The 25975-nt window shown below is 43.0% G+C and overlaps 1 protein-coding gene across 4 annotated transcripts in view; it reads left to right on the top strand.

The window, feature by feature from the left end:
• The window catches only part of CAMSAP2 (calmodulin regulated spectrin associated protein family member 2), a 98680-nt gene that overhangs the window by 61836 nt on the left and 10869 nt on the right, over positions 1-25975 (top strand). For 2 of the 4 annotated variants that reach the window (XM_060126665.1, XM_060126652.1), the window contains 8 exons: positions 3253-3336; positions 11985-12126; positions 12422-12561; positions 17282-17375; positions 19418-19502; positions 22337-22419; positions 22687-22756; positions 23072-25244. In XM_060126665.1, coding sequence (XP_059982648.1) covers positions 3253-3336; positions 11985-12126; positions 12422-12561; positions 17282-17375; positions 19418-19502; positions 22337-22419; positions 22687-22756; positions 23072-25244 — 2871 coding nt within the window. Of the gene's footprint in view, positions 1-3252; positions 3337-11984; positions 12127-12421; positions 12562-17281; positions 17376-19417; positions 19503-22336; positions 22420-22686; positions 22757-23071; positions 25245-25975 lie in introns of those variants that run through there. The other 2 variants (XM_060126675.1, XM_060126660.1) reach the window with 2 other exon arrangements.

Below are 25975 nucleotides of genomic sequence, written 5' to 3'. Positions count from 1 at the left end.
ATGAAACTGCAGAATCCACAGATAAAAGACAGTCTCTCTCAAAGGAACGCGATAGTAGACATCTCAGCAGTAATAGTTGAGCCAGAAGACAGTGCAGCAAGATCATCGAAGTGCCGAAGAAAAATAACGACGAACCTAGAGTTCTGTACTTTGGCCCAGGACTAAAGTTGTGATCGAGATTTGTTCAGACAGAGGTGGTCTATCATTCAGACCTTTGCAGAAAGAAGTACTGAAAGGTTGTACTTCAGGAAGAAAGAAGGGGAACCTAGAGGAAGAGGTGGGGTGTAGGAAGCAATGATAAAAAGGGGGGTTGGTGTGCACATGGGTAAATCTAAGCAAGTGTTATTAAAAAATCATCATCGTGCCTATTTCTGAGGCCCTTAAAAAGGAAGAACTATGTTGCTAGGTTAAAGTAACATGAGGGGTGAGAGGAGGTGATTTGAATTAAAGCCTTTCTAAGGTTTTTGTATTATTCAGGAGGAAGGAAAAAGTATTGACTGACTTTAGACTTACATCAAGGCAAGGATACACAGGACTATTTTGTATTTTTAAATGAAAAAATTAAATAAAAGCTAGTGTCCATTTTTAAATTAATGGATATTTAAAAATGCATGTGACGTTTTAGCACATTTATTTTTAATTCATATGCCAGCGCCGGCTGTTCGTTGTATGTTCTCTAGTTCACTGGTCCTCAGCGCTCGTTCCAGTGGTGAACTGCCTCCAAGTCGTGATGGGCTCTCTGATACACACACGTCTTTAACTTTTATCCGTGAGTTGCGCAAAGAATGTCATGACTCAACTTTAGTGCTAGAACTTTCTAACCAGCATCTGGGAACTGGCTTAAGAATTACTAAGCTAATTATCTCATTTATCTGTCTTGTGTACCCAGGTAGGTTAAATAACTTGAAGTGACCAGGTCTTGTACTTTCCGTGTAGTTTCCCTATTATAAAGTTAATGAATTATCAACATGTAAAATTTGCTTATAATCATGAGTTTGGTATTTTGGATGATTTATGCCATTACATCAACTTAAAGTATTTTGAGTAGGATTTGTTAAAGCCCTTACAGACATGTAATATCTGGAATTACATTGGGGGTGTATTGTTTCTAAGTAAGGGCAGTAGTTTCTATTTATGGGGTCTGTGCTCTGTATTATGCACTTTACTTGGTACATTTTATACATTATCTCTTTTATTCTCTGTATTAGTTGTTTTGCTGTAATAATTACCACAAACTTAACTGCTTAAAACTTCTGGTAGCTCAGTTATTTACTCACTTATTATAATCATCTCAGGATTACCAGTTTCTGTGGGTCAGGGATCCAGACCTTGCTTACCTGCATGCTCCACCTTCAGGGTCTGTCACAAGGTTGGGTCAAGGTGTTGCCCAGGCCTGGGGTCTTATTGGAAAGTTTGGGTGTGGAGGGTCCACTCCAAGCCCACGTGGTTGTTGGCAGGGCTTAGGTCCAGCAGTTGGACGGAGAGCCTCGGTTCCTCACTGGCTGCTGGCCGGAGGCTGCCCCCAGCTCCTTACCATGCAGGCCTCTCTGTAGGGCAGCTCGAGGGATGGCTGCGTGCTTCCTCGAAGCCAGCAGGAGAGAGTGGGGCTTAGTGTGCGAGGCGTAAGCGCCAAAGTGGTATCCCATCCCCTTAGCTGTATTCTGTTGGGTAGGAGCAAATAATAGGCCCTGCCCACACTCAGGGGGATCATTGGGGACCGTCTTAGGGCCATCGTCTCCAAACCTCTTGTGAAGTAGGTTTTATTCCAGCTGGCAACGAAGGCTCAGGTATCAGGAAATTAAGGTCGTGGCTTGTGAGTGGGGGTCTTGAGTCAGAGCCGGGTCGCTTCTGCTTCTGCTGTCTCTTCGGAAGAGTGTTTTACATTGCCAAGTCGGTGCCCTGAGATCTTAGAGCACGGCAGCCTACTTGGCAGTGCAACCCAAGATGAATCTGTGTGTTGGTTAAATTCCTTCTAACGCCTCGGAGTGTATCGTAACTGTTAGTTAAATTTATCATAAATTCAAATTCTTCAGTCTTTTTTTCTTAGGCACTGAACTGAATTTTAAGCAGCAGAAGAGGTTAGAAAATTATTGATTTAGTTTAGAGTTACAGTGGTTGATAATACCATTCAGAGTTTCCAGAATGCCATTATTAATTAACTTGAACATTTGCTTATTATTACTGGACTGACCTTAAAATCAGTGACTCAGAATCCAAACTTGTCTAAACTATTCTGAAGAAATACTTTTGCACTAGACAGAGTGTCTCTTAATCATCTTGAATTATGGGCTGTTTGAACAATCTGATAGATAAGTCAGGGAAGATAACTGAAGAAGATAACTTCTTCTCCCTAAGAAGTTCCCATATGCAAAATTTTTTCATGTATTTGAACTGTGGCCTTATGACCGCACTAAAACCTACTCATGATCCAGGGACATGCCTATGAGATCACAGCCTAAGAATTTGATTCAGGGCTTCCCTGGTGGCGCAGTGGTTAAGAATCCGCCTGCCAATGCAGGGGACACGGGTTCGAGCCCTGGTCCGGCTCAGAGATCCCACATGCCGCGGAGCCACTGAGACTACGCGCCACAGCTACTGAGCCAGCGCTCTAGAGCCCCCAAGCCACAACTACTGAGCCCACGTGCCACAACTACCGAAGGCTGGGCACTTAGAGCCCGTGCTCTGCGACAAGAGAAGCCACTGCGATGAGAAGCCTGCTCACCGCAATGAAGAGTAGCCCCTGCTCGCCACAACTAGAGAAAGCCCACGTGCAGCAACGAAGACCCAACGCAGCCAAAAATAAATAAATAAATAAATTTATTTTAAAGAAAAGAATAAAAGACAAGGAAGACATTTAAAAAAAAAAAAAAGAGTTTGATTCCGAGTGTTTTTGAGGAAAATAATTTTCACTTAGCAGTCCTAAAAGAGATTGTAAACTTTTTACTGAAAAAAGTTTTATTGTTTCCCAAGCATTAAAACAGAAGTTATCGAGTACCTTTTTTTCCCCCTAGCACTCCAGCTAGTACCTGACATGTACTAGGTACTCAACAAGTATTTGGTAAAGTCATGAATTTTAGAATTTCAAACAGAACACCTGTAAAATACTTTTTTCTGGTTGGGAAAATGGAATTCTGTTCATTTGCGTGGTACTGGTATTTGACATCAGAGATCTGAACACAGGCATTTTAAGGTACATGTTAGTTTACTGTTATATTTGCCTATAAATTCAAATTAATGTTTTTATATTTTAAGGTAAATGAACATTTGAAAGACATAATGGAACAAACACAGAAATTGAAAGACCACCACACAGTGGAAGCTTCAGGAGGCCAAAAGGTACATGTTCTTAAGAAAAAAAGGCGCCTTTGTGAGACCCTGTGTTCATATGTGTGTGCTGTTTGGGGAAGCGTTAAGAGTGTGTTCATCAAATTAGTTTTTGGTGATCTTAACTGTACCGTAGAAAGCCTTTCCATAAATACCAAGTAAGTAGCAGTGCAAAATGAAGGTTAATTGGATGACGGTGTTTAGGAAAATTTGTTAATGACTAGAGCTCAGCTTCTGACATCCTTTTGGCAAAAAATAATGGGTTTGTCTTTGTTTGATAAAATATATGAAACAGGAAAACAGTTTTCAATATATCAGCCTTATAATGACTTGTAGTAAGACCAGCCTCTAAAATTACATTCCAGGAATTATAAGTTGTACATATGGTTATTTTGTGAAGGAAGAAGAAACATTAACACGGATTAATTCTTTAAACTTCTTGAACAGGCTTTTAGAGTTTTTTTTCTCCAAACACTTGTGTGTTTGTGTTTGTTATATACTAAGACCTAAAGTATATTTCCTACATCTTTCAAAATATATTATAATGAGAGCCCTTTAAACATGTTGTCTAGCATTTGAATTGAGGTATAAGAAATTATCTTATGCAGAGACTTTATTTTCCATCTGGGTTATTTTAAGTCTCTTCATTATTATACAGCACTTCTGTTCATTTTGGGCGAATGCTGCTAGTTACTGATACTCTGTAAGAGAGGAGACCGGAGGAGGGAAAGGGAAAAAGCTGGTTTGTGCATCACCAGCTGCGCCAGGCAAGTTGTGCGGAGACCACCTACACTTCTGTCTCAGTCTGGTGCTTGGGGTCACAGTGGTTTCCCTGGGCTTGATTCTTGTCTTTGTTGACCACCTTCCCCAGTGGAGATCTGCACCCGCTTCCCTGCTTCCCCCCAAGCTCTGCCCCCGCCTTGTCCCTTGAGTCCCCCAGCCCTTTCCAGTTTCCCCCCTTGCTCTTTCCCTCCCCTTAGTAGTAGAAATCCTTGCCCTAGAGATGGATTTAATCCTGCCCCCCCCCACCCCCCATTTTGCTCCTGGCTCTGATCAGGAATAAGGTTCAGCATCATCCTGCGTTACAGGATTTCCATGGAAACCTCGTTTATTATATATATGATTTAATTCTGTAGTTTTGCATACACATTATGAACTAAATGGGGATTTTATATGCTGACATAGGATCCAGTAAACCTTGTTTCTATGGAAAAAAATGCTATTTGTGTTCCAAACAACTGCAGATTAAGTGACCTTTAAGAAAAGCAAACTATGGTATCCAGACACTACTGGATCACGTCACTCTGACTTTTTCACAGCACTTGGCCCATGGAATTGTACATACTGACCTCACAGCCAGTATTTGCTGAGTGAGTGATTGAGTAAATGAATGAATGAGTGTGCTTCACTTAAATATTTGGGTCAGTACACATTTTTACTTGAGCACAAGCATAGCATTTATACCTTCATTTTCATTTTTTTCCTCTTTTATTATTTGTTTTCATTTACTTTTTTATTGAAGTCTAGTTGATTTACAAAATGTTGTGTTAATTTCTGCTGTCCAGCAGAGTGACTCAGTTATACACATATATACATTCTTATTCATACTCCTTTCCATACAGTTTATCCCAGGATATTGAATATAGTTCCCTGTGCTGTACAGTACGACCTTGTTGTTCACCCGTCCTATATGCAATAGTTTGTATCTGCTAATCGCAAACTCCCACTCCATCCCTCCCTCATCTCCCCTCCCCCTTGGCAACCACAAGTCTGTTCTCTATGTCTGTGAGTCTCTTTCTGTTTCGTAGATAAGTTCATCTGTGCCATGTTTTAGATTCAATACCTTCATTTTCAAATGAATTTTATCCTTTTTCTCATTGTGAAAATCTTTGTGAAGGTAAGTGTTCATTTCACATAGTCTGTGAAGTACAGGGGTCCTCATGAAGAGCACACTGCCAAGCACAGAGTGGGTGATGAAGCCTTGCTCTGTTACCCAACGGTGGGATTTTGGGCATTTGAACTATTTGCTTTGGCTAGAAATATAATCATTTTATTCTTGATTTACATTCTTGTAAAAACAAAATTCTTCCTTATAAACTTTCACATTTATGTATATATTTAAACATTTTTAAAATTCAGAGATGGTACCATAACTTTTTTTTCTCCAAGCAATATTTTATAAAGATGATTTGGTCTGAAGAAACTTATACATTAGTTAGATATCCTAGTACCGTGATTTTAATCTTTGCCTAAGAGTACTATAAAAATGAGATTTCTTCAGCAGCTTTATAGATCAGTAGTCTTGTGCATTTGGGTACAAGACCCTACAAAGATTTGGATTGGGATGGATTTAATATAACTTGTTAAGAACATTTATTTTGAAATATTTCTGATTTAACAAAAAGTTGCAAGAATAGTTCAAAGAACCCTTACATGTCCTTTGCCCAGATTCATCAGTGTAACATTTTGTGTGCTCTGTGCATTACATGTTGCACACACAGACGTATATATGTGTACATTTTTCTGAAACATTTGAAAGAAGGTTGCATGTATCATACTCCTTCACCCCTAAATATTTCAATGTATATTTCCTAGGAAGAAAGCTATTCATTTACACGACCACAGGATAGGTAACAATGTCAGTAAAGTGCTTTGATCAGACTTACGGCCTATGTTCTAGTTTTGTCAGTCATCCCAATTGAACTTTATATATTTTTCTAGTCCAGGATCTAGTCCAGGGTCAGGTAAGGTATTTAGCTGTTGTTATCTCTCGTCTTCTTTAAACTGGAACAGTCCTCAGCTTTTCTTTTTCATTCGTGACCTTGACATTTTTTAAGAATACAGGTCATTTTCATAGAATATGCCTCAATTTCAGTTCTTCTGATAGTTCCTCATCGTTAGATTAAGTTGTGCTTTTTTTAGCCTAGAATACTAGGTAAAGTGTGTCCTTTTCCCAGTATTGTATCCAGAGGCGTGGGATATCCATTTGCCCCTACTAGGTGATACTAATTTTGATCAGTTGGTTCAGATGTTGTTTGGGTTTTTTGACTGCATGATGATTATTTTTCCTTTCGTAATAAGTAATTGGAGAGGAGGGTACTTTGAGACTGTAAATATTCTGTTCCTCTTCAGTGTTGCCCCACCTCCTAGACTTAGCATTTATTGACGATACCTACTTCAGTTACTTTTTACTATGGTGGTTACAAAAGGGCACTTCTCTAACTTTATCATTTCTTCTACGTTTATTAGTTAGGATTCTATTATAAGCAAATGTGACCTCATCTATTTATCAATCTACCTATCCTCTCTTTATTATCTGTATGAACTGATGGATTCTTATTTTATTTAATGGGTTATAATCTGTTTCTGTCCATCATTATTCATTTGTTCATTGATTCGTTCATTCCCAGTTTTATTGAGATCTAATTGACATACAGCCCTGTGTAAATTTAGGGTGTGCGCCATAATGATTTAACTTACATACATGGTGACCGCAATAGATTTAGTGAACATTCATCCTCTCGTATAGATACAGCATAAAGGAATAGAAAAACCTATCTGTTCCTTGTGATGAGAACCCTTGGGATTTACCCCCTTAGCGGCTTTCCTGTATAACATGCAGCAGTGTTGACAGCACACTGCACATCACATCCCTAGTACTTATTATCTTGTAACTGTTTGTGCCTTTTGACCACCTTCACCTCATTTCGTGTGTATTTACTTTTGAAATCAACTTTGTTGTGGAATAATTTTAGATTTACAGAGAAGTTCCAAAGATAGTACAGCTTCATCCAGTTTCCCCCGACGTTAACATCTTATGTAATCGTGGCCTGTTTGGCAACACCAAGAAAATAGCTTTAGTGCATTCTCATTGACTAACTACAGACTTTATGTACATTACACCAGTTTGTGTCCTGACCAGGTGTTTTACCAGTGTCCCTGAATGGGGGTTTGTCTCCTGTGTCCTGTGATGAGGTTGGGCCTGTGGGCCTTTTGAGAAGAACACCACAGACGTGGCTTCACATCTCATCACGCCACATCAGGGAGCACGTAGCATGAACACGATTTGTCACTGATGGTGTCCACCTTGACCACTTGCTGAAAGTGGTCTCCTTCACTGTAAAGTTTCTGTTTCCCCCTCTGATGCTCTTTTCTTTGGAAGTGGGTCACTAAATCCACCCCGTGTTCCAGGAGAGGGAAGTTAAGCTCCCTCCCTGAAGGGAAGAGTATATACACCATCTGGAATTCTGTAAGTGAGATTCGTACTTTCTCCATCTATTTATGTCCGTCAGCCGTTTATTTGTATCGATGTGGATGGGTGTGTATGTGCTCTGTACTTGGTGCTGCAGTCCAGTCTGTGTTAATTTGTACTGTTATGGGCTCCAGTGTGTGTTGTGCAGTTTGGGCTGCAATCCAGCCTGTGGTATGGACTTGTTCCGTTTCTCCAGCTGCAGCCACTGGGAGCTCTTTCAGAGTTGTCTGAATTAGTAAAAAGGTCAAGTATTGAATATTTTGCAAGAAACGCAGACTCATTTGAACCACGAGAGACTCCTTTGCTTATCTTCTGTTTTGTATAATCCATAGTAGTTTCTTGTTATCGTCAGTTTCTGTGTTATGGATTCTTCTAGTCTCAGAAACGAGAGAACTCCTGTTTTTGAAATTCCTGTCATTCACTGGGAATCCTGACGCGTTCCCGGGGGCTTCCTGCTCTCTGGTCCTGCTCGTGCACTTTTTATGGCTATTATGACCGCAGCTGCCAAAAACTTTTGGCTAAACGAGAGATGCAAATACATGCAAAAAAATTATTAGGGTTATTCTTCCCGATGCAATAAGAAAACATTATTGGAAATATTATCTCTTTGTGGGAAGCTGGTACTTTTCTGATTCTTGAGATGACATTTTTCTGATCTTTGAAGTTCTTGAAAATACCTCATTTATATTATCTTTCCGAATAATGTTATTTGTGCTATTAATTTCTGTAGGAAAAACTTTCTGCATAGAAGTTGAATATGAATTTTAACTCAGACCCCATTTAGTTTGGTTCACTTCAACAAATATTTATTTAGGGCTGCCAGAAAACTGTGCTAGGAAATACCAAGATAAACAGTTACAAATTATGCTCATATTATCTGAAATTATGGGCTTATTGTATATTCATCTTCTTAAAGACATGAAATTATATTCTTTGGAACACCCCTAGATAGTAAAATTAATAACATTTACATTCTCTTTGTGTTAGTAGCTACTTGCCTTAGAGACTCTATCAAAATACTAACTGGTGAGAATTGCCAACTGGTTTTTTATCCCCCATTAATTGAAAGAAATTCTTTATGTCGTTAAAAGAAATGATCATTGTGTTCAATTCTACATTGTTATTTGCTTTCATTCATGCACTTGTGAAACAGTCTTTCTTCTTTTCCTTCTGGGAAGAAGTCTCCCTTATCAGACTTGGCCTCCTAATGTCTAAGAATTTTAATGATTGCAAGTCCAGCCCTAGAATCTCTCTACTCCCTCTTGCGATATAAATTTAGTTTCTAACGTGATGTGTGATCCCAGAACTGGGAGGTAAAATTCTTTGCTGCCGAAGCACACAGCACGTCCTGGGTACCCTAAAAACGCACATCCATGTTGGGAGAGGAGAGAGGGGAGGGAAGGTGGTGGTCTTTATCGTTAGGAACCTCTGTAGTTTAAGCTAAATTGTAAAGTATTAACATTTAAAAAATGTTTTGAGAACTATAAACTTGGAACTCGACTAACAGAAACTTTACTATAACTTGTTAATTTTAAAAACTTCTGATGAATTTTCCCTTTACCTTTTGCTTCCCCTTTCTTCCTGCTGCTTCCTCTGAAGTCTCCTTCCAAATGGTTTTGGAAATTGGTTCCAGTAAGTTTGCACAGCTTCTTCAACTTGCTCTCCAGAAGTGTAATTGTAGAATGGTATCGTTTATGTCTTGCCGATATGGTCATTACGTAGAATTCTGTTAGTCACAAGTAGAGATTGGATTTTAAGGTGTTTTTGATCATAATGTAAAACAGAAAGATTTTTAAAATCTAGTCAAATTTTGGATTAGAAGCTTTAAAAATAATTTAAAGTGTAAGCTAGTCTGTCAGTATTCACAGACCATCAGTAACTAGGTAACAAAAAAAGTATGGATATAGATTTGCATTAGTTCTAATAATGTTAGTAAAAGTGAATATGAATTGCACATGTAAATTATTTGTATTGTAAAGTCATCTTCTCGAAAGGATCATTTCCTTTTGGCCTGAACTGTAGAGGATACTTTTTGTGTAATAAAGAAGTGACAGGTTCTGTGTCCCTCCCAGCACTGGACCTGAGCTAGATTCAATTCTGGTTTGACTTGAAGAGTTGATCTTTCACGGTGACATCTGGGGGTTAGACCACTTAAGTATTTCACACCCTCAGAAACAGAAATGTAACTTAGAAGTGCACCATAATGTTGAAAGATAGAAAGTATGTCCCTCTTAAATGCCAGATTTCCCCATTTGTAGAAAGAGCAGTAAGTTTGTAAGGCATAGAGCATGTTCAAGTATAAAAGACTCTGTAGCCTTTGTGAACTGCAGATGAACTTTCAGGGAGTATTAAAAGTTGGTTTACCTGATGCCTCTCCTGGGATATAATCTTCAGGAAGATGTTTCGGCATGCCACGTATAAACCTCTGATTGGTCTAAGCCTTGGGCCTCTGTGGCTGCAGCCTTATGAAGCTCTGTACGTGTGTGTCTGTGTGTGCCTTGTGCAGGGTGCGGTACAACACAGCACACAGCTCAGTTCTTTGTTCCATGACTCTGGGCACTCAGCTCAGTCCAGTTCAGACCGTGGGCCGAAAACAAGGGTAGACCTGGAGATCTGGGAAGTTTGGCCCTGAGCCCAGCCCATGTAGGGGATTCCCAAGAGGTGACTCTTTTGTTTCTAGCCGGCCCAAGAGGACCTGGAAGGGTGCTTACTGCCAAGTGTGAGGGGCAGCGTAAGGCCGGAAGAGGCCACTGGCTGATTTCTTTCTCTCTCCCCCTTCCTCCCCTCCTCTCTCCTCTTTTTTCATGGCTGATTTTTAAACCATCTGCCAGCAGCAAAATGAGGACGTTTTCTAAGGATTATGTAAAAGTCAGTAATCAATTAAAGAATTTATGTAGTGTATCTGTGTGATTTTTTTTTCTGAATATAGGTAGTCTATGAGTTTGGAACATACCATTAAACACAGATGTCTAGTCCCCACTGATTCATAAGAACAAGCTCCTCTGAAAATCTTCGGAGGAAGAGATGTTCCGTGAACCTTGCTCTTGAGTAGCCAGTGACAGGGAAATAGGGATAAATGTCTCCTTGAACGTGTGTGCTCTTCTGAGGGATATCATTTAGAGGAAATCTGACCTCACCACCAAATAGTAAATTTTCTCTTTCAGTAAATTATAATATTTTTCTGTTATTCTCACGAAAGTATTATATTTCATAATTGTATTTTAATTATGAAATATAATCAGGTTAGATGGAGTTAGAAGAAAAATTAGTTTTGATTACTTAAAAAAAACTGTGTTTAAATATCAGTAACCACTATAATTGTAAAGTTTGCTAAGAAAGTACTTCAGGGTGCACCTTCATTAAGCCTTCAGCGTTACTTTTCTTGGCCTGAGGAGAGCTAATAGCTAGTAGCAGCTGACCACTGGCGATTACCCGCTGTGTGCCCGTGTGTGCATCGCACTTTCTGTCCATCATCTTCTGTAGTCCTTCGTGCTGCTGTGAAGTAGGTACTGTGATTGTCCCCAGTTCACAGATGGGGAAAGCGAGAAATGAGCACTGAAGTACCTTGTCCAAGATCACAGAGCTAAGAAGTGGCAGAACCAGGACTTGAGCCTAGGTGATCTGGCTTAAGAGCTCGTTCTCGTGACCTCTGAGTTCTACAGCACGTCTCATGTCTAGAGAACCGCCTTACACGTTTGTATCCACTCACGCCAGCCAGTCTTTAGAAAACAAGAATTTCATCTGTTTTTCTGCGAGGGAGCAGAAACCCTCGTACTTGCTCTGTTATTGGTTAATGCGACCTCAACCAGGAGGGTGTTTTTCAGTTGCCAAGTCGTTACACTTTATTGGCATCGTCTCAGCATTCAGATGAGGAGCCAGAATATCTTCATGGTATTGAATATCATTCCAGTTCCTAAAGTGATGTTTCTTCTCGCCACATTTCCTTTAAGAATGGTTTCACGTTCCTCTGCCCGCTCTCCCAACTCTGATGCCTCTCCTCGTTCTTTCAGCTCGAGTCTCACTCTTGCCATGTGAGAACGTGTGGTCTAAGTGAAGTCTACCCTTAAAGTGAAAGCATTTCATCATCTGCAAAAGAGCAGAACTGATGATTTGGATAACAAATATTCAAGATCCGTTTTGTGATGCTTTCACATGTAAATTAGGCTAAGTGAATTTCACATAAATGAGCGCTGTAATGTTACGTTAAGTACTTGGCTTCAGAACCAAAGTGCTGTTGGTAAAGTGAGGTCTAGGTGATGTTTAGAAAAGAAGGATGTTGGTGAGTAGTTCTCATTTCTCTTGACTTATATTTTATTACTGATACATTGGAATCTACAATACTGTCCTTTTCCTGTATGTTACTTAGTACTTATTCATTTTCACCTCTTTTTTTTTTTTTTTAATGTAGGCTCGTTACAGGAAAGAGCAGACATTGCTTAAGCAACTGCCTTGCATTCCGTTGGTAGAAAATTTGTTGAAAGACGGCTCGGATGGCTGTGCGTTAGCTGCCCTTATTCATTTTTACTGTCCTGGTGTCGTCAGATTAGAAGGTAAGTGTTCCACTGAAATGTCTCCAAACTGCGGATAGATGGTAAGAAATATTTAAGACGGTAAATTTAATAAGTAATGACGGCTTCCTTTAAGAAGAACATTTGTGTATAATTCTAGGAAGTAGTTGAGCGAAGGAGTGCTTGGTCTCTAAGCCTCTGTGCAGTGATCACTGCCGTTACATGTGTGGGTCAGACAGATTCTACGTAGCTGTGTATCTGTATTAAGGTAATAATTACAAAATGAACATGAAATGTACATTATCAGAATTAACCCTGGCTCTTTTCCTGTTTGAAGATATTTGCTTGAAAGAAACCATGTCATTGGCTGATAGCCTCTATAATCTGCAGCTGATTCAAGAATTTTGCCAAGAATATTTGAACCAGTGTTGCCATTTCGCCCTGGAGGACATGCTGTACGCCGCTTCCTCCATAAAGGTATTTCACCCATCCTCTTCCCCTTTGTTTGTTCAAGTTTGCTGAAAAAACATATAACCAGGTACATAAACAGTATAGCTGCTTTAAGCTTACAAAATTAACTGTAATTTCAGGCAAAAGAACTCTTGAAAAAATCGTTTTTGTTTGATTTTTCTGCAGATTTTATTTTATTTCTTATTTCTTAAAAACCTACACTGTTAGCTACAGGTTTCTTTTGTAGTGCAAAGCTAAACTTAATGTCATAGTACAGAATTAAACCACTGTTCTGATGTTGTTAGCAAAACAGAGGACGAGCCAGTAAGCGTTTCTGGGTCCTGGAGGGCTGCTGCCGCCTGTGGGGAGCGTGCAGGAGGTGTGGCCGCTCGGGACACTCAGCAGGACTGTGGACTCTGTCTGGGGAGAAGGGGCCCTCAGGTCCCAGAACTTGAGGCAGAGCCTTGGGAAAGGAAGAGGGAAGGAAATATCACAGTTACCTGGAAGTGAACCTTTTAGGAAGTCATCGCATTTACTAGCCATACGCTTGTCCCTTGCTTCAGGACATCACATGACCTCTCAGCTTCAGGGCCGTTGCTTAGTGAGTGCCTTTCTTTCAAGAAATGTTTATTGAGCGCCTCATAGTGTTCTAGGTGGTTGGGATAACTCAGCAGACAACACAAAGACACCCCCCACCCCCCGTCCTTTCAGGGCGTTCTTTCTAGTGGTGAAGACAGACGCGTGTCTAAGGCGTGATGGCTTCTGAGCTACAGGTTCCAGAACTTCATGGTGGGAACGCTGCCCTTGTTGTCACCGGCAGCTGCAGCTGCAGAATTCCTTCACGGCTCTCGTACACCTGCCTGAAGTTAACACTTCTGTTTAAAGGCTTTAGGAATAAGTGATCTTACAATCGATTTGTTTGACGTCCGAGAGGGACAGCTTTATGTCAGTCCTAATTGTGCCTGCGATGCCCACCTTCATAGAAGCTGCCAAAGGACCCCTCCCAGCGCAATGCTAGTGCCTTGTGATGCTTTAAATTGTTGTTCTCCGGCCTCTCTCTTTTTCCTGTACCCGTTTCTCGGTTACCGCGAGGCAGATTGACGGAGCCAGGGGCAACGGCGTTTCCAGAATAAGCCACTGCCCCTGTTGACCAGAATAGCGCTCACTCCCCACTGTCCAGCACATCACAAGAAAAACCTGGACTGATTTTGAATGTTTACGCTTTGCCGTTTTTACCAAAATGGAAGTTAGGAGATATTTTCATATTTATCTTAATACTTTTTCTGGCGCTTCCTATTAAAAATTTTAAATACTTTTACTGAGATCTCAAAGAAAAAAAATGACCTCGTTAAATACATTGAATTGTAAGGTTACATTTGCTTAAGTTGTATACCTTGGACTTCCAATAAATAACATATATCCCTGACGTTTAGATCAACTTAGTCTGGGCGTGATCCGGATACAAAGACATTTTCTTCAATCGGGCACTTTAAAAATAGATACTTACCTGCAGAGAAGACTTTGGTCACTTTCTGTGTTCTCTGCTAAATTATCAGAACCACAGTTTTGACCTCAAATGAGTATTTTAAGGCTCTAGGCCCGCAAGAGGTTGCTCGGTCCATGGTGCTGGCCGCCTTGTCATTTGTTAACTTGAGTAACAGCTGTTTGTGGGGAGTAGGGAGTGAGCCCTCTTTTCCCCTCGTGGCGGACTTGTAAACTGGTGTGCTCTTTTTAGAGGGCAGATGGGCGTTGTCTAACCACATTCAAAGTGCACAGAAGGACGTATAAGGATTGTTCGTGGTGGTGAAGAGTTGGCTGCAGTCCACCTTGGGAGGGCCACACTTGAAACGTCTTGTAAGGCAGCTGTTTGAAGGAGGCAGGGGTATCTTACTGAGGCGGAAAGCTCGCTAGGAGTTACTGAGGGAAGCGTGCGGGGAGCACGCCCTATGTGCGGCATGATGCAATTTACATATATTTTAAAAATCCTTTTTCTGTTTGTATGCACATCTGCACACATACAGAGGCGTGGGAAGAGGTCTGTAGAGAGATAAACACGGAACTGTTAACAGTGGTTTCTTCTGACTGCAGTATTAGGATTTGAGGGAGAGGAGTTAAAGCATACTTTTACTTTTTATTCTATGTCCCATATGTTTGTATTCTTTGATGTCATTTACAGTGTTTAAGAACGTTAATGTACAGCTGCATGACTGTCTTAACGGAAAGAAGCAAAGAAGAGCTCTTAAATGAAATTAATCTGGTACCATTCCAGGAACATAGTGACAGATTTATTGCTGTTTAATCATCATAAATTCAGAAAGACATTCTCTTCATAAACTAGTTACTGGGAAAATTATTTCTTACTATGCTGACATCTAGTGGCCAGACACATTACAGTTATGTTATTAGGACAGTTATCTTACCAAGGTGCTTAAAATAAATTTTTTCCATAATTGACGTATAACATCGTATAAGTTTAAGGTGTACAGCCTGTTGATTTGATTCACCTATATACAGCAGAAAGATTATCACCATAGTATCAGTCAGCACCCTCATCACGTCACATAATTACCATTTTTGTTGTGAACATTTAAGATCTACTCTTTCAGCAATTCTCATGTATATAATACAGTTATCATTAACTATAATTATTTGATCCCCAGAACGTATTCATTTTATAATTGGGAGTTTGCACCCTTGACCAGTACTCCCGCATTTCCCCTACCCCAGTCCCTGGGAACCACCACTCTGTTTCTGTGGGTCTGGCTTTTTCAGATTTCACGTACAAGTGATGCCGTACAGTGTCTGTGTTTCTCCGTCTGACTTATTTCACTTCACACAGTGCCCTCGAGATCCGTCTGTGTGGTTGCAAATGGCAGACCTCCCTTGTTTCTTGTGGCTGCACGTACACCACATCTTCATCCATTCATCTGCTGGTGGACACTCGGGTCGTTTCCATGTCTTGGCTGCAGTGAACATGGAAGTGCAGATATCTCTTCAAGAGATCTGTTTTCATTTTCTTTGCTTATGTACCCAGATAGCTGGATCATATGGTGGTTCTATTTTTAATTTTTTGAGGAGTCTGCATGCCGTTTTCCATAGTGGCTGCACCATTTTACATCCCCACCAACAATGCACAAGGGTTCCCTTTTCTCCACGCCCTCATCAGCGCTTGTTATCGCTTATCTTTTTGACGATGGCCATTCTGACAGGTGTGAGCTGGTATCTGCTTGTGGTTTTGATTTGCGTTTCCCTGATGATTAGTGATGTTGAGCTCCAGGGTCCTTAAGATAGTAATTAATTTCCTATCAACAGACAATTATGGGGTACTTAAACAGTGTTCTTCCAAAAGATATACACAGCTTTCAGTGAACTGCACTAGTAGAGCTGGAACCTAGCACCGATGCTTTAGATATAATTTTATACTTTGGTTTTAGAAAGTATACTATGAGATAAGTATAAAGAAAAACTATAAATCACAATCATCGTACTACCCAGAGATATTCCGTATCAACATTTCGATGCTTTGCCAGTGACTGGCCTTTCTTATAATATGTTTATTCATTCATTTATATGTTCATTCAATACATATTTATTGGACATCTATTATGTACCAGGCACTGTCTTAAACACTGAAGATGTAGTAGTGAGCACAGCTTTGTCCTTTTGACCATATAGTCTGATGGGTAAGATGAGGAACCCTGGAGAATATGGTATTAGATGAAGCTGGGGAAACTGAAAAGGGACCCAATCAGGTACCCGCTTGTAAACTATCGTCAGTCTCCCAAGGGCGAGGGCGAGCGGGGGAAGGGGCGTTGCATTTTGAAAAGTTTGGCTTCATAAGCCGAAGAAGAAATGCCCGTGTGCTAACCAAGAGGCGGAAACAGTTTGAGTGAGGGTAGTGACGCTGCAGGTGGAGAGAAGTGGGGGGATTCCAGGGCTGTTGAGGCGCAGAACCTGCAGGCCTCGGCGGTGAATCGGGTATGAGGGGAGAAAGAGGCCGGTGTCGCGGTGACTCCCAGGTTTGCTTTGTGCGCCGGGAAGGTGGCTGCCGTTCAGGGAAATAAGGATGGGATCTGATCGGACTTGTGGGGAAGACGGCGGGCACAGTGAGAGAAACAGAAAGTGCATGTGCAAGTGCAGTTGTGCCTTTGGGGGCCGTTCGATAGCTGGTGGGTGTGGGCGGCAGTTTTCAGACATCAGGGGTATCGAATGCTGCTGAGGGCTTGGGGGCAACGAAGACGAAAAAATCTGTTTCATTTAGTGACACAGACATTGGTGACCTGAGCAAATGCTGGCTCAGAGCGAGGGCGCCTGAGTGCCAGACTGGAGTGGATTAGGGAGAGGAGGGCTGAGAGCAGGTTGTTGGGAGAGGCCGGTGTTACAGAAGTCCGAAGCGATGAGCAGGCCACGTGGGCGCATGCCGGAGGGTGAAGGATCGCGTGCCGGTTTCGGCTGCGTTCAGTGGCAGAGGTTTGAGCACGTGTAAAAGCCAAGCAGGAAGGACTCAGCTGAGGAGAAGAAGAAACATACAGGAGAAAGGAATATAACTGAGAATGGAAAGCTTCTGAGAAGGTAACCCACGGCACAACCTTAGGGATTATAAGCTTTATCATTTCTTTAAAAAAAAAATCACAGCTTTTGATGGGTGAGTGCTATTTCGAGCTGTGTTTTAATAGGTAACTCCCTGTCACTGCTTTCTGGTCGGGCGTTACCTGCTTTCTCTCCTAACTTCTTGCCTCTCGCACAGAGTAACTACCTGGTGTTCATGGCGGAGCTCTTCTGGTGGTTTGAGGTCGTGAAGCCCTCCTTCGTCCAGCCCCGCGATGCTCGTCCGCAAGGAGGTGATCAATGTTCCCGTAAACAAGCAGGATGGAGCGTTCAGATAGCCTCACCTGGTTATTCTTTTACAGGGAAGCCTGTTGCTGTTTCCTAGTCTAGCCTTGATAAAGTCTCTCTCAACGTTTAAAGCTACTAAATTCTCCGTGACAGACATGGTGTAGGGGAGGCAAAGGGGGTGGCGAGAATAGCCCTGCATTCCATGGCTTATGCTGTGGAACTTGTAGCTTTAACTGTTTTCCCACTTTCCTCTCTTTGCATCTTTTACCCCCATCCCTAGCTTTTTGTTCCCTGTTAGAGTCTGAGTTTTTAACATTGTTGCCCAGAAGCCACTCAAATTATGGCTTGGCTTTAATCTGTAATTTGAGCTTGCCCTTAAACCATACAGGGGCTTGTTATATTTATTCTTAACCCTAGTAGGTTTTGTGATTGTTACGGTACCACGATCTATTGATTGCTCATAATAAGGACACTGGTAAGAAATAAAGGGGTAAGTTACTGTAAAGATCTCTGGAAATGAAGAAAAAAAAATCTCTCTGTATTTTCTCTAAAGCAGAACAAATTTTCCATCAGCTTCCATTATAAGACCAGAGTTTAATTTCTGTAGGGGAAAATCAATTCCACATGATAAGTGTGGGCCCACTAGAGAACTTGCCCCCGTCATAACTCTGGGTTCTGCTGCTGCCAGCGGTCTGCCCAGCACGAAGTGGGATTACTGTGCCTCCCAGCTAGCTAGCTGCTTTCCTTGGTGCCCATTTTTGTGTTTTCCCTTATTTCTCCCCATCCCCACCCCTTCCCTCAAAAAATATTAAAGAAGAGCAAGAGATCAAGAAGGAGGGAAAACTGCGTACTCAGGCGGCAGTGGGTAAGGGACGTGGGAGGGCGATACCAGTCTGGTGAGTAGAAGGAGCTGCCTTCAGTCGGCTGGCCCACTGCGTCCCAGGCCAAATTCTGTAAAACATGCAGGAAATGAGTGTTTAACCTGTTGTGCCTCCGAGCTGCTTAGGGCAGAGCTGTCGTGTAACGAGGCAGACCTAGAGAGCAGCTGAGGCCCTTCCCGAAGGCCACTGCGTAAAGCCAGGTGTCTTCAGTAGTTACCCCAAACGATACTGTACAGCTTTTCACCGTTAACATGGAGTTTTCATGTACGTCGCTTTGTGTGATCTCATCTGTGAAGCCCACTATTCAATATATTCAACAGCTGTTACATTAGGCCTCCAAAGCAAAAAATAAATGAGCGTTATTTACAAAAATGTAAACTATACCAGTGGTTTTAATTACTAACTAATGAAATTCTGTCTCTAATTGATTACCAAAATACCAACTATTTCATAGATGTAAAAGTGACCATGTGTAACTGAAGTTCTGTGAAAGCTTTTAGCAAAATTAGACACTCGTTTATTTTTGTTTTAAATACGTTTATTTATCTTATATTAAGCCTTTTTTTTCCCAATTAGCCTTAATCAAGTGGATTTTTTTAAATTCATTTATTTATTTTTGGCTGCGTTGGGTCTTTGTTGCTGCGCGTGGGCTTTCTCTAGTTGTGGCGAGCGGGGGCTACTCTTTTTTGCGGTGCGCGGGCTTCTTATTGCGGTGGCTTCTCTTGCTTCAGAGCACAGGCTCTAGGGCGCGTGGGCTTCAGTAGTTGTGGCACGTGGGCTCAGTAGTTGTGGCTTGCGGGCTCTAGAGCACAGGCTCAGTAGTTGTGGTGCACGGGCTTAGTTGCTCCTTGGTGTGTGGGATCTTCCCAGACCAGGGCTGAAACCTGTGTCCCCTGCATTGGCAGGCGGATTCTTAACCGCTGTACCACCAGGGAAGCCCCAGTCAAGTGGATTTTTTAAGCCAGAACACTTCCAAGAACAGTTTAAAGAAAATCTGTCCTTTTGAAAATTATTTAAGGAGAAAATTAAATATGCTAAGATTTCTCTATAAGTAATAAGGAAAATTGTGGTTAAACTTAAACATTTATTTGTGGCTCATAATTCCTGAAGCAGTGTTGGAAACATGCTAACTATGTAATTCTGAGGGTTTTTTTCCTTTCCTGTAGCTGAACCTGTGGACGATCTGCCCTCAGATCCTGTCTTAACTGCTGCCCAGAGAAACGCCTTGGACAGCTCTGACTTCACCCCAAGGTAGAGTCCAGAACATCGATTCCATTCACTCAGGAAATCAAAATCTTATTACATTAGAGTTTTTAAAGTTTCAGTTGGACTTTGAACTAAGTACGTTTCAATTAACTTACCCTATTAAAGCCTGTTTTAACATCACCGTAATTGAAATTTTACACTGAAATGAATGTTTCATAAATAGGCTTTTACGAATCGCACTGAAAGGTGGGAAGGTCCAAGTAATCGGCCTAAAACTAAACTTTTGCTGCATAACTTGTTTATAATTGAGATTATATGACGCTTATACGACAGGTAGCTCTTAGGCCAGGGGGAGATTTTTTAATTTTCCATTTTTTAACAATTTTTTAATCTTTGAGGCAGTTTTCCCTACTGTTTTGTTTGCTGGTTACTGTAGCTATTCATAGAGCACAGTGGAATATTTATTGTCCTGTTGAATCTTTATCTCATGCTTTAGTTCTTAGTATCAGGAACTGAACTGGAAGCAAAGTAAACATTTAATAGCCGGGTAATCCTGACTTCTGACCCAAGTATGTGATAGAGACATTAATTTGTTTAAAACTGTCTTTCAGCAGATCCCATAAGCACTTTTAATGCGTATTTACTAGAACCTAAAATGTGTATTGACTTTGGGCTCCCTAACTTACCTGATTTTTATTTTAAGTTTAAAACGGATGTATTTTGGGATTTTTTTTTTTTTTTAGAAATTCAAGCAGATCTATTAAAAATACATTTTAAAAATTATGAGTAAGAAATTGAATCTTTCTGCATGAAATATGAACTTGTACTGAAGTTGTCACCCCCTCCTCACATCTAAGAAGTTTCTCTCTCCACTGTGTGCTAACGAGCACGGACAGAACCCTTACATTACTCTTACTGCCTTCGGTAGGGCTTCTTAGCGCTGTGAACTTCTCATCTCGCTAAGTATTTCCTTCAGATTAAGAAGGCATTTTCCTTCCCTTACCCTCTGATTGACTCCTATAGATTTTCTTACTTCCACTAAGTTTTCTATTTCGTAACCACCCCTGAGATTTACCACAAAGGGATTAGGTTAGAATGTGGCTGATCCAGGAGCGTCTCTGTTTTATCCCGTCGGAAACTTCTTTGTACACGCTACTTCCTCAGTGCTTTCCTGGGTCGGTTGGATAGTGGCATTTCCTTCCCTGAAAATTTAGAAAACACTCAGTATTCTGGGTCGTAACTCTTGTACTGTTAAATCTTTAAAACCTCTGAAACTTTCCAGTTAAAGACTAGGTTATTCCATGATTATTATTTCTAGGAACTTGAGTGGACGACCTTCTACCTTTCTGACACTGGGAAATGTCTTAAGATTCTCTGGAAGACTCATTCCTTCTCTGTCTCTCAGATATCTGAGTGGCTACCTTTCTCCTTTCTCCCAGCAGAAGAACTTCCTATAACCAGATGGATGTCTGAATCCTTTTCCTTGAAGAGTCATTGTGTAATCCTTTCATTTCTATGAGTTTCTATATGGTCCATTTGTAGTTCTCCCATTGTAGAACTTTTGGGGAAGGATTCAAGGATTTCTGCTCTTCCTGGGAATAATGCAGCCACATTTACAAATGTTATCGCACCTGAATGGTGACCTTACGAGGAAAAAAAGCCAAAGGAAGAAGACAGCAAAGCAAGACATTGGTAGCAGCTACTGCACACGCTTGGCTACTAACCTGTTCGGGAATCACCCCACATCAAAATCCTCTGTGCAGGCGTGAAGTAAGGCAACTGTAGGAAGGTACCACAGTTTAGCCATTACTTGGGGAAGAAGAAAAGAGTGAACCTATTTTAATAACCGAACTTACATCTCTTCAGGATTATGCTCCTGTTGTAGATGTAGGAAGGGTAGAGGTTGCGGAAAGGCTACTGGAGCGGGGATGAGAGAGACGGACGAGACAGGGAGCAGCGTGGGGTCCTCTCCCCGGGTTTCCCAGGAAACGACCCGGGACGCCAGTGAGAGGAAACTGATGTGCGGGGCAGGGGCGGGGGCTGTGGGAGCTAAGCAACAGCGAAGGTGTGCACGTGCTCCGGGCGTTGTTGCTTCTGGAAAGCTCGTGAATTAAGCTTTCATTAAATAATAAGAATGCAGCATTGTGGCTTACCTTTGTATCCTTTAGCTGATTGTCCACCTTCGCAGTTTGCGTTAGCCGAGAGGTAGTGTGGTCGCAGGGAGCTGCAGAGGTCACGGCGTCCTGCTCCCAGCTTAGTCTCAGCCCATTGGGGTCGGGATGCTTAGTTTCACCTGCTACAAGGTAGGCCGTGGTGGACTGAAAACGCAGAAAAAGAAAAACTAAATTGTGGCCAAATGTCGTCAGAAACTGAGAAGTAGACTGTGTGATCCGCTGCATTAACTGGAACAGGGTGGAGTTAAATCAGAAAAAATGTTAAGTGTTAAAGACGTGCAGACTGCCCGCGAGCAGGGGGTGCCAGGCTCTTTCACAAGGATTCATCATTCCTGTACTTTTAGAGATTGAGATTTGACCAGAATACTGCAAGTTGACGACTTTACTTTCTTTAATTCTCAGTCTTTCTATTTGTAAAATGAAAATAATGTGCCGTATCTTGTCTCATAAGGACATTGAGCTGTACATGAAAGTAGCGTTTCAAGCTCTTGGGCTAAAAGACATAAAATACATAGAGATACATATAATCACCGCCATTCTTTGGTTTAAACACTATATTATGTTTCCTTATTATCTTTTTTTTTCACTTAGGATGGAGAGTCGGAAGTGACAGTGTTGTTTCCGACTTCAGCTGTTGTATCTAAAATTTATATGCAAGAGCTAGACACTTTATGACATTTGATTGACGTGTATTTTACGTTGCAGTGGGGAAGGAGCTGCGCTTACACACTCTCGTCCTCATTTGCCTTCTAGACACTCACGTCCCCAAGCTCATCCTTCAGCCTCAGGTAATGTATTTGAAAAAGCCTAGGAAAATGCCATTTAAGTGGTTAACTAGAAAATGATTGAGAATAAATGTAAATAAAAGTATCCAGTTCTTTTTTCTAAAAAGTGTTACATATGACACACTAAAAGGGCTGCTTCTCTATGCTTGCTTTTAACAAAATGATCTTTATTTCTCCACATGTACTTACCTTATGTGAAATCTGTTAAATTATTGTAAGTTAAATTTTTTTTACATGATTTCAATGACTTTTACTTTTACGCATTTGAAGGAGGAATAAGAAGGTCTTCATCTATGTCCTATGTTGACGGCTTCATAGGGACATGGCCCAAGGAGAAAAGGTACACAGAGACTTATTTTTAGTGTACTCACGTTCTCAAGAACTGCTCATTCCCCGCCCCCACCCCCTTGTTAGCCAGATTGCAATTTAATTAGTACCTGCATTTGAAAAGGGCAACGTGGGCCGATGATAGAGTGACCAAAGGGGCCAAATGTGACGGGTGGCCCGACAGCCTTACCCTCGCCTTGAGGACAATGTGCTTATGAGAAATGGGAAAGAAAGGAAGCATAATTTCAAATAACTGTTGCTGTTCAGTGATATCAGATTGTTTCCTTTCTGGGATTATTTAAAGATTTTCTCTTTAATTTTTTTTTAGATCATCAGTGCATGGCGTTTCATTTGATATTTCTTTCGATAAAGAAAGTAGTATACAGAGATCCACTCCAAACCAAGGAATCACTCGTTCTATTAGTAATGAAGGACTTACTCTGAACAACAGTCGTGTATCCAAGAACATTAGGAAAAATCTGTCCTTCAAGCCAGTAAATGGGGAGGAGGGAGCAGGAAGCATTGAAGAAGAACTTCAGGTGGGCTCTCACGGCCACCTGACGGCCTACGTGCCCCTAAACACAAACGAAGTAGGTTCTAAGCAGAACATGGCTCACAGGCTTCCGAATGGAGCTCTGCAGAGCAGGGTGCTCCTCGATGAGTTCGGCAGTCAGGTCGGGACCCCCAGCATCGAAGAGGCGTTACAGATAATCCATGACACTGAGAAGCCTGCCCACACCCCTCGGCCGGACCAGCTTGCCAACGGCTTCTTCCTCCACAGCCAGGACGTGGGCGTCCTGAACTGCAGCGTCCCGCGCAGCCAGTCCAGTCCCGAGAGCATGGCGGACACGAAAGGCGCCTCGAGCCCCGTCACTGACAACACAGAGGTGGACACGGGGATCCACGTCCCTTCAGAGGACATTCCGGAAACTATGGATGAAGACTCTTCCCTGAGAGACTACACCGTGAGTCTGGACTCTGACGTGGACGACACATCCAAATTCCTCCAGGACTACAACCCCAGAGAGGCCTTGAGCCCCTGTCCCAGCACCGTCAGCACCAAGTCCCAGCCCGGTAGCAGCGCCTCCTCCAGTTCCGGCGTGAAGATGACCAGCTTTGCCGAACAGAAGTTCCGGAAGCTGAATCACACCGACGGAAAAAGCAGCGGCAGCAGTTCTCAGAAGACCACGCCGGAGGGCTCGGAGCTCAACATCCCTCACGTGGTGGCCTGGGCACAGACCCCAGAGGACACGGGCCTTCCGCACGGCCGGGACACCACGCAGCTGCTGGCCTCCGAGGTGGTGCATCTCAGGATGAAGCTGGAGGAGAAACGGCGGGCCATCGAGGCCCAGAAGAAGAAGATGGAGGCCGCGTTCACCAAGCAGAGGCAGAAGATGGGGCGAACGGCCTTTCTCACCGTGGTGAAAAGGAAAGGGGACGGCCCCTCCCTGCCCCGGGAGGAGGCGGCTGGCGCGGAAGACGGGAAAGTGTACGCGGAGCGGCCGCCGGAGAAGGAGCCACAGAAGGCGAACGGGCCGAGGAGCGGGTCCCCGGCGGACCCCAAGGAGGGCACGGAGAGCCCCGTGGGCAGGTGGCCGCCGTCCCCGAGCGCGCCCGGCGACCCCGAGGGGCCGTGGAGCCCGGCCGGCCCCGCGGAGGAGCCGCCGCAGGACGGCGAGCTGCTGGAGCACACGCGCTCCATCGAGAGGCTCAACGCCTCCCTGCTCGTCCTGCAGCGGGAGATGCAGCGCCTGGCGCTGCAGCAGGAGCTGCTGATGCACATGCGCGAGCAGCAGGCCTGGGTCATCTCCCCACCCCCGCCCTCTCCGCACCGGCCGGCCCGCGCAGGGAAGCCCCACCGGCCGCCGGCCGAAGCCCCCCGCCCTGCCCACCCGTCTCCGCAGCCCGCTGCCAGGAAGAGCGCCTCCTTCTCCGTCAAAACTCAGAGAACTCCCAGGCCAAATGAATTGAAACTCACGCCCTTGCACCGAACGCTGACGCCCCCTCGCTCTGTGGACAGCCTCCCTCGGCTCAGGAGGTTCTCCCCGAGTCAGGTCCCCATTCAGACCAGGTCCTTCGTGTGCTTGGGGGGCGGCGGAGAGCCGGAAGCGAAGGAGTCCGGACGCAAGGAGGGAGCGGAGGACGAGGAGGGGGAGGAGGAGGGGGAGGGGTCCACGGGCCCTCGGGAGCAGCACGGGCACATCCCGGAGGACGAGGAGGCGCAGGCTCCGCCCCCTGCGGCTCCCGAGGGCCTGGCGCGGCCCGCCACGGAGACCGCGTGGCCCACCGGGAGCGAGGACCGCGTGAGTCAGCCTGCAGAGCCTCCTTGCAGACCTGCCTTCCCACCCGCTGCTCCTAAAAGTGCTAATCTGATTGAAGTCTCCCTCTCAGATTTGAAAGCCCCTGAAAAGGCTGAGGTATCTGTTGAAAAATATGACGGAGAAAGTGATAAAGAACCAGTTGATGACGACCAGAAAGTATGCTGTGGATTCTTCTTTAAGGTAACGCTGACCCGCGTGGCCCAGGCCTCTTCGCCGGTGGGTGTTTTCAGTGGGTGCGCTTGCTGCTTTGGCAGCCGCCCTTCTCGTTCCAGGTCTGCCATTAATCCTAAAATGTATTCTGGCCCGCCCTTGCGGACTGCAGTTCTGTTCGGGCACATTGGTTTCTAGAACAGTCCTCCTTTCATCACATGGTGGTACATGTTTAGACGTGCTGTTTTTGTCCCTCTGACTCTCTCACTTTCACCAAAGCCTTTTGAAAACCAAGTGATTCACACTCTTCCAAAAGATGTGCAGTGGCCACTTTGTAAAAAGCTCATAACTTGGCATTCATTGCATGTAAGTCTGCTTTAGTTTATTTTCTTAATACTGACCATCTTCCCTTGTATGTATTGTTTTTTAAAAAATCTTTTGAAAACTGACCAGACAGACTCGTGCAAGGTGAAACATTTAAAAGTATATAATTGGAGCAGTTGTCATTGAAATAGCTTCTCTAGAAGCATTGGCGAAGGTGTAGCATATGACCCCTAATCTCAGGATCGGTGTTGGATGTGACATGTGTTTAAACAATACTACAGCCAACTAACACAAATACTGAGCAGTATCACCTCGTGATGGTAAGATCTTGAAATTTATCATAGGTATTAGAACCAGAAAAGCCTAATATTATTTAAAAATGTTTCTCCTGTCATCCCTTTTTTCATCTTTACATTTTTCCAAATTCCCTATAGGGA

The sequence above is a fragment of the Lagenorhynchus albirostris genome, chromosome 2 (assembly GCF_949774975.1).
Source record: "Lagenorhynchus albirostris chromosome 2, mLagAlb1.1, whole genome shotgun sequence".
NCBI classification, from domain to species: domain Eukaryota; kingdom Metazoa; phylum Chordata; class Mammalia; order Artiodactyla; family Delphinidae; genus Lagenorhynchus; species Lagenorhynchus albirostris.
This window is presented reverse-complemented; position numbering and strand designations above follow the sequence as displayed.